The following is a 9,169-nucleotide window of genomic DNA, read 5'->3' on the forward strand; positions in this document are numbered from 1 at the left end:
CCCACCCCTTCTCTTCTTGTTTGCTGTCTGCCATGAGATGAGCAGTTTCCTCTACCATGTGCTCCCTGCCATGATCTTCTGCCTCACCACAGTAGAAACATTGGAGCCAAATGACCATGAATCTCCAGAACTGTGAGCCAAAATTAAATTTTCTTCTGATAAGTTGATCTTTCTCAGGTATTGTATCACAGTGACAGAAATCTGACTAAAGCATCAACTCTGCAGGGGACAAACAGTATTTATTAGCCTACTCTTGTTCTCTTGATTCTTTCTCTTCACTTAGTTCTCAACTAATAGATATTTATTGAACTCCCACTGTCTGCTGACACTGTGCCTATTTATATGGGGGAGTTGTAAGTACATACTCTTATTTTGTATGGTGGTATTTGCAAAATGCATTAACTCAGGATTGTCTCATGAGTCTGAATTTGAAACCTTAGTCATTATGTACTTCTTTTCTGCCCTTTTCCAATTTGGATCCTCAATACTGATTTTGTTTTAATTGGCCCCTGATACAATTTTGTCTATTTGACAAAATTTGCTTCAGCTCTCCTTGCCCTTATCTACAGTGCCTTTCTCTTTACTAATACAAATCGTACCCATTCAGTAAGGCTCATATCTGTCAACAATGTCTATTTCATCCACCTCTCCATCCCAAGCACAAAGTTGTTGATGACCTATGATCCTCATTAGCACCTTTTAGCCAGCTCTCAGTTACTTGGTCATAAACTGTCACTCACTGGTAAACAGGTAATTGTGGTTATGACTTTGTGCCTTAAACTAGTTACCATTTTGGAGGGCAAGAGCTAGATCTCTTATTTTTGTGACCCTGGCAGCATTTGACAAGTGATTCTCAATTGTGGCTGCCCATTAGTATCACTTACAGAATATAAAAAACAAGAACAGGCAGAATCTGAACAGTAAGGAAGGCAGGAATCTGTGAAAACTCCCTTGATGATACTGATGTGCCCTGAGTTGGGAGCCACTGAGTGAATGCAATTCAGGCAATGAACTCTTTTGGTTCAAACTAGTGTGTGTATCTGTGCATGTCCCTGCATCTCTGCTTGGGGAATTCAAAGGCTCCCTTTATACAACTTGGATAAAAATGATTTATTCCACCAGCAAATATGAGTGTTCATTATGTGCCAGGCACTGTTGTGGGTGCTGAGGTCACTGCACTGAACAAAGCATGTCCTTGGTGTCCTGGAACTTATGCTGTGGGGCACAGGAGAAGACCATAAATAAATAATGTCAGGTAATGGGGATAAAAACGCTGTGGAGGAAAACAAAATAGGGCAAGTGGCAGAGAGAAAAGCAGTACTTTTACATGGGCTAGTTGCAAAAATATTCTCTATCCGTCTTAAATCAGTGAATGCTTTAAAACCCAGCCTGGGCTGGGAGGGTAACTCAGTGGTAGAGCACTAGCCTAGCAAGGCGAATCCCTGGGTTCAATCCCAGCACATGCATATACATACATAAAACAAAACCCTCAAACAAAGTAAAATCCCCCATACAAAACCTCGGCCTTCTCTGATTGAAGTCTAGGAGCCAGAGCTGGTAGAGCAGCCAGTTTTGAAATACAGACTCTTGCTCTCTGCTGCCCCTTACTGATAATAAGGAGAGGGCCCAGCAGTGTCCAGTGGCACAAGGAAGGATCTCAGACAGAGGGAGGTCGGTGGGAAGGTGAGGGAATCAGTTCCTCACTGAAATAGCCAGGAGTCTGTGGTCCCTTGCTAGAGGATGGGAACAAAAATGGAGTGTACCCGATCTGTGACCAGGGACCCCACTCTGAGCCCCAAAGCCTGCATACCTGGTGGGTGCCTTAGTTCACTTCAGAATTAACCCTTACTTAGTATTCATTATAGTATGTTAGCTCTCAGTAACTTCATGTTTTGCCCTGTCTGTTAAGGATTACAATCCTTATGCTCACTTTATTTATTTTTTTAAAGAGAGAGTGAGAGATGGGGGGGGGGGAGAGAGAGAGAGAGAGAGAGAGAGAGAGAGAAAGAGAGAGAGAATTTTAATATTTTATTTTTTAGTTTTCGGCGGACACATCTTTGTTTGTATGTGGTGCTGAGGATCGAACCCGGGCTGCACGCATGCCAGGCGAGCGCGCTACCACTTGAGCCACATCCCCAGCCCCTTATGCTCACTTTAAAAGATAACTTTGCCAAAACTTTATTTTTCAAATTTTCTCCATGACAATAACAGCATTCTTTGTTGCTGGGAAGTGGAAATTTACTCCACTAAGATGAGCTTTAAAAATGATACCCAACATGCAAGTCTGTGATATGGTGAACAGATGGCAGGTGTGAACATACATTTAAAGGAAACAATGTAAGGCTCCATCTGTAGGGCATTTATTTTTCCATGACCCTTTATCTCAGGCATTTCTCTCTAAAGGTTCATTCTCCAGGTGGGTGACCCTTTCCCATGAGGGATACTGACTTGTAGTTGAAGTGGTAATGAATTTTCTGTGTGTGTGTGTGTGTGTGTGTGTGTGTGTGTGTGTAGTAAGGGTTTTATTCTTCTCTATGCTCATAACTTACTCAAGGGAAGGTTAGTAGGAAGGTTAGTAGAGAGGTTTGGCTATAGGACTGAAATAAAAATTTCAGTAGGGAATAAAATAAAATGAAATAAAAAAAATTCAGTAGGGAGTCAGGCTGGTTCGTGTGGTAACCAGAGAAACAGTAACTTAAGCAATGAAATGCAAGCTCAAACTGAGGTCCACAGCTGCGGTTGGTAAAGCTACAGCCCTCAGGTGACTAGACACATATATGGAGGAAAGCAGCAGATCCTTCTCCATCATAGTGGGAGAAGGTCCTTCACACCGGGGTGCGGGACTTTCATTTTAGAGTGCAGAGGTCAGGGACGTCTTCCCAAGCTGTTTGCCACCCAGTACCTAAGTAGCAACAAAGAAGCCCAGAGAATCCAGTTCCAAAGCGCAGTCCTTGGGACGGCAGGTGGCTCTCAGCAAGGGAGTTTTGCCACCGGATCCCTCACCCCTATTGTCCTCACGATCCCGGTTGCAACCGGAAGAGGCGCGCCCCCACGGTGCACTCACACCGGCTTCGCGGACTTTGCACGCGGCTGCTATGCTCCTCCCCGCCCAGCCTCAGGCGCGCCCTCTGCTCCTTCTCCCCACGTCTCCACCAAGTCCAACCTGGTCAAGGTCACCGAGACCTCTGTGTGGCCAAGCCCAACCTCAACTAACTCCTGCTGCCGCCACCCTGTGCTTAGCCCGCGGTGCCCAATGATGTTGATCCTGTATTTGATTTCTAAAAACGACAGCACAGTTCAGCCTCAGGATTCTAATCAATTTCTGCTAATCTCATCTGCAGAGAAGGGCGGTGTGGAAACTGTGAGTAAGGGAACTGTATACTTGAAGGTATCGAGTATCTGTTTTAGCAGGAGAAAAAAAGGCCCTCTACTGAAAATCAAGATGTGGTTTCACATTTCGGTTTGGGGCTAGGGGCTCTGCATGGCTTAGGACACATTTGGCTCTCCCAGACAGACGCTCAGGGACCTGTCCTCAGAGGTTTCAGTCTGGCACACGCTAAGATGACACTGGTGCCATCAGCCAAGGGCCTTGCTTGTCAGCTGCCATGGGAACAGTGGTGAGGGGGTTGACAGGTTCTCCGGTCCCCCTCACTTGGCGTCCTTTGCTCCCTCTTCCCGGTGGCCAGCCAGCATTGGATGCGGCCTGGTGTGAAGGGAAGTGAAATGGGCCCTCTGGGGAATTCTGAGCAGTTAGCTTTTGCTGCATAACAAACTATCCCAAAACATGGTGGTTTAAAATAAGAACCATTTACTTAGCTTGGATTCTGTGGGTTGGCACTTTGAGCGGGGCTCAGCTCTCCTCTGGGTGGTTCTGTTGGTCTGAGCTGGGAACCCTCATGTGTCTGTGGTCAGCTGTGGGGTGCTAGCTGTCAGCCACCACTAATCAGCCATGAAGAGGAGGGATCCTGCTGACTCGGTATAGTCCCAGAACAAGGCAAATTCATGTTGGGCCTGTGTCTATTCAAAGGTTATGGATCATAAATGCAAGCAGATTGTCCCTTGCTGGTTTTCAAGCTTCACCACCGACTATTTCCCCAGCACATGCCCAGGTGGTATCATCATTGTTCAGAGCCTGGGAGAATAACACAGAATCGTAGGTAGGATCTAGTATATATGTTTGTTTTCTAGTTTTGGTGCTGGGGTGTGAACCCAGGGCCTTGTGCATGCAAGGCAAGCACTCTACCAACTGAGTTATACCCCCAGCCTCCAGGATCTAGTGTATGAAGCATTAGAAAAAGCTTTGAAGTTATCCAACAGAACCCTCTCCAGATGGGATGCCTGCCTCACCAGGAGGTAGTGAGTTTCCTACCACCAGAAAGTATTCAAGTAGACCTAGAGACTCCACCACCATCCCAGGTTCTACTTTAGAGGCTTACGACTCAGCAAGCAACACTGCTGATGGTACGCAGTGGCTTTCTGCAAAGAACCAGATTCCAGCTGATGAGCTAAGCTTTGAGGCCTGTCTCAAACCTCCTAGGACCTGGTTGCTCAGGTCTCCCACTAAAAGGCAGTACAGGACTTCTGAGCTGAGATACTCTGCCACCAGAGGCCTCTCTGCCCCCTGACCCCCAAGCCCCCTGTGTGGCTGTTCACCAGCCCTCTGCCTGCTCCCTGCCCCAACTGCTTGTGCTAACTCAGTCCTTGCCCATTTCTGATCCTGCCAGTCTGAGCTTGCCCCTGAGTCCATTTCTCATTCTCAATTCCTGCTTCATTAACCAATGGCAGGCTAGGGTGACCCTGCCCACTTCACCCTGCAATGCCCACAACCATCCAGACAGAAACGGCTCTTAATAAGAACATAAGGCGTACATTTGTAAAACTGGGAGACAACTGGTGCCCACTGCAGCTATTAAATATGACAGTCATGGGACATGTTCTTGATATGTTACTGTTAAATTTTTTAAAAAGGCAAGTTCAACAAGAGCACGCATGTATGTATGATCCCAGCTTTGCTTTTGTAGTTTTAACTTTGTAAATATGATTACACAAACATCAATTGGGGTCTCCCTGTCCCTGAAGCCCTCCCCAAGGCTTCTCAGAATCCCCAGGGCTTATCCTTGCTGGCCTCTCTACCTTCAGGCTTTGCTTGCTCCTTCAGTCTCTGGTCTCTACTCCATGGATCCAGACATGAGTTAAAGCTCAACTTCTACCTCCAGCTTCAACCCTAGCCCAGTCCTTGACAGAAACAAAGCAAGACGGACAAAGTGACCATAGGGCATGTAGGAGGTTGGGAGCTGAGAAAGCTAACTGCCCAGCTCTCCTCACCAACGCAGACCGAATGGCCTGAGGCCTTTTGGTGTGTGGCTCAGGACCTAAGCATGGTAGGACACCTGCTTCTCATTGGAGCTGTTCTCTGAGAAGCCCCTCAGGGCCTTCAGGGGCTGGGAGACTGAGGCCCTGTGTGGGGAGCAAGTCTGTGGGGGGCTGGCTCTGGCTCCAGCCCTTTCCAGCAGAGGGTGGTCCGTCGGACTGGTCTCTGACCACCAGGTCCTAAGAGCAGGGAGTCTCTAAGGTCTTCCCAGCCCAAATGTTCCATAGAACAGGACTTCAAAAATGTCCAGGGGCCTCAGAGATGGAGGGAGAGAAGAAAGCAGAAGGCCAAGGGGAGAGGATGAGGGAAGAGCTGTCACTTCACTCAAACCCCGAAGAGCAGCCAGGTCTTTGGTGCTTATGACTGTCTCTTGCCAGAGCAGAAAGCAAGCCAGAGGCTCTTAATAAATCTCTTCCCCAGGCTACAGCTGTTTGTTTGTATTAAAACAGGAACATGATAACAGAGCTATAAGTAGCTCCTTGCTCAACCCTGCAAGGTAGGGAGCTGAGCTCCGGTCCCTAGAGGGAGAAGCCAAGGTCTCCTGCCTGCTGGGAAGGGGTGGCTCTGTGGCAATCGCAGCTGGCTTGGGTTGTAGGGTAGGTCAAGCAGCCCCAGAGAGGCTGGCCAGGGGTAGCAATGGAACCTGCCCCCAACATGGCACCTTGGCCCCACTCCCTGGGGCCAAGGCAGGAGTGGACAGATACTTCTGATCTGAGCCGCTCTGCCCTTAGGGCTGCAGGGGCTGGGCCAGAGAGGCTGCCTGCTGGAACAGGCCCAGCTGTGGAAGCTAATTCTGGTCCATCCCCACGCCCCTGAGATGCTGGGTGAGTCCTTGCCACCCTCTCGTCCTGGGCTCCTCCTCTGTGAAAGGAAGTTTGGAAGGAGATGACCTTCAAGGTTTCTTCCCCTGACACTAAATGATCTCTATTATTCTATGCAGAAGAAATATCAGAAGTTATCAAATTTTGAAACAGGTTGCAGATTCACATTTGTTATACAGACACATATATACATACAGCAATACTAGTATTTATTTTATTCTGCTGCCCTTCCTTGTACACTCAGAAAAAAGAGAAATTATACCCCATTTGATTCAAATGTATGATATGTCAAGATCATTGTATTGTCATGTGCAACTAATTAAAAAAAATTTTGAAACAGACACATTTTTAGCACATTACAAAATGGAGGAGGGATTTCTTTTTCTATAGAGAATAAAAATCAAATAGAAACCATAATTGATTACCTAACATATCAATAAATCCCCACAGATCATCACTAGGTGCTCTCACAGGACAGTGTGGGGGACAGTAACCGGGTAAATTGCAACCCACCCCCCAACCCCAGCCTGTTTTTTCATCTATGAGGGGGCACTGCACAGAATCACGAGCCACCACACACCTTGTAGATTCAAACAGCAATTCTTTATTCCCGAACTCACACTGGCCTCTACACACGTTCTGGGGAAATCCAAGTTCTGCCGCACAATTCACTTCCCAAAATACTTTCTCAATTCCACGAGAACTCAACGGGAACTCAGGCAGCAGGATATGCCTTATTCCCAGCAGCAATAACCTTAAACCTGGAACTGCCTTAAACCCAGATTGTCTTAAACCAGGAACGCCCTAATCCCAAATTGTCTTAAACCGGGATACTTCCTAAAACCTGCAGGATACACCCTAAACCTGGATCCACCCTCGTCCTGGAGCAGGGTCACCTTTCTCAAACACACATGCAATGTCACAGCAAATTTCCAAGGCAAGTCCATTTAACATGGGGTACGCTGGCAAGGAAATTTCGATGCGTCATTCCTATTTGGCAATGGCCCTCAGCAGGGCACCTGCACTACCTCATCTCCAGTCCACGTCAGAGACACCTGTCTTGATGATGTGACACCAACACGCCAGTGGAAAATAAATAAAATTTCTCTCAAACGACTTTTTTTTTTTGCCATGCTGAAGATCAAACCCGGGCCTTGATCATGTTGGACAAGTGCTCTACCAGTGAGCCCCAGCCCCAGCCCACAACTGTCTTCTAAAATATGGAACAAATACATTTTATATTTGTATTTTTAAATTATATTAAGATTAACTTAAAATTGATTGGAGGAAAGAGTTCCATTTGACTGGAACTCTGGTCTGGAACTTCTGATCTGAGCTGCTCTGCCCTTAGGGCTGTGAGTTGGCTTGTCTATTTCTGGGGACAGCCCACTGCAGTGGCTATAGAGGGCTATGGGGAGAACCGGACCCCGTGGCCAGAGTGGTGCAATGTCCAGGCACTGTCCAGGGAACAACTAGGTAGAAGAAATCTTGGGGAGTCCATCCTTATTTGTGGCTTACCATCTTGAATTAATTAAAAGCCTACATCCTAGATTCTTTTTAAAGGGTCATTTTCCCCCCAGGGACTTAGAGTGACTAACTAAGTTAACATGTGATACCCAACAACACCACAGAGGGGACTGGACTAGGAGGAGGTGTTGGAGGGAGCAAGTATTTCAGTGTAAAGGTCCAGTCACAAGTTCCTAAAGCCAGTCAGGCATGGTGGTGCACACCTGTAATCCCAGTGGCTCTAGAAGCTGAGGCAGGAGGATCAGAGGATCGTGAGTTCAAAGCCAGCCTCAGCAAGACCCTGCCTCTAAATAAAATATAAAATAGGGCTGGGGCTGGGGCTCAGTGGTCAAGTGCCCCTGAGTTCAATCCCCAGTACTCTATCTCCCCCCCAAAAAAAGTTCCTGAAGCCACAGACTTTCCCCTCTTTGGGCCTATGCTATAAATTTTCTTAGTCAAACATTTATTTATTTTTTCTGCCAGGGCACAAATCAGTCAGCTGTGCTTTTATTGCAGATGAGACCCATTTCTAATTACTAGTGTCTGGATGCAGGATTTTACTGCAAAAATAAAGAGAGAGCATCAGAAGCTTTGTTTTAGGGAGAGACTAACCTCTTGGAGGCTCCAAAGACACCCATTGTCAAAATGTAACAGTCGACAGTTTACTGAGCACTGAATCTAGCCTAAGAACTTTATAGAAATTAACTCACGGTAGCCATGTGAGGTAGGGATTATTATGATTCCCATTTCAGAAATAACAAAACCGAACACAGAGAAGTGTAGTTATTTGCCAGAGTTTGTCCACCAAGGGAGCAGGCGTTGGCATTCACACTGCACCACCTGGCCACGGGGTCCGGTTCTCCTCATAGCCCTCTAGAGCCACTGCAGTGGCTCAGTAAAAGGAAGTCCTTTGCCCCAGCCTAGGGCACCTGGGATCCAGCTCTTTTGAGAGTTTGGTGTTTCCAACCTTTGACCTTCAACCAGGAAGTTGATCAAAACAAGTCCCAGATAATCTGAAACTGGGGGGAGGGGGCTGGTGGGGACACTACTGTTTCTGTTGGATCTGCCCCCAGCCCGAGGCACCCTGACCTTGCCTGCCCTGTCTCCGCAGTGCTGCTCACGGCCGTGAACTGCTACAGCGTGAAAGCTGCCACCCGCGTGCAGGACGCCTTCGCGGCAGCCAAGCTCCTGGCCCTGGCCCTGATCATCCTGCTTGGCTTCATCCAGATCGGGAAGGGTGAGTGGCAGCTGGCCTGATGCGGTGCTGGGCACCTGCTGCGTGGCCCCAGCCAGGTGGGCCCTGCCCTGGCACCATGCTCCCACATGGGGTGAGTCCTCTGGGAAGGTTGATGCCCTTCCAGGTGGGCAGGGAGCCCCTCCTGCATACACCCCAGGAAGTGTGTGCGCAGACTGGCCCCCGGCGCCCCGGGAGCAGGGCGGGAGTTCAGTTCTCTGCTGTGGGTGCTCACCA

At 47.9% G+C, this 9,169-nt stretch overlaps 1 protein-coding gene across 1 annotated transcript in view; it reads left to right on the forward strand.

Annotated features, from left to right (window-relative positions):
• Window positions 1-8,955, forward strand: part of LOC308631638 (junctophilin-3-like) — a gene marked incomplete at both ends in the record, with an annotated part of 45,736 nt that extends 36,781 nt beyond the window's left edge. Inside the window, 1 exon segment of the mRNA XM_081263020.1 lies at window positions 8,810-8,955. Within this exon segment, the coding sequence (XP_081119146.1) occupies window positions 8,810-8,955 (146 nt within the window).
• Between the last annotated feature and the right edge of the window lie 214 nt (window positions 8,956-9,169).

The sequence above is a fragment of the Spermophilus citellus genome, assembly GCF_964194105.1.
Source record: "Spermophilus citellus genome assembly, chromosome: 12".
Taxonomy (NCBI): Eukaryota; Metazoa; Chordata; class Mammalia; order Rodentia; family Sciuridae; genus Spermophilus; species Spermophilus citellus.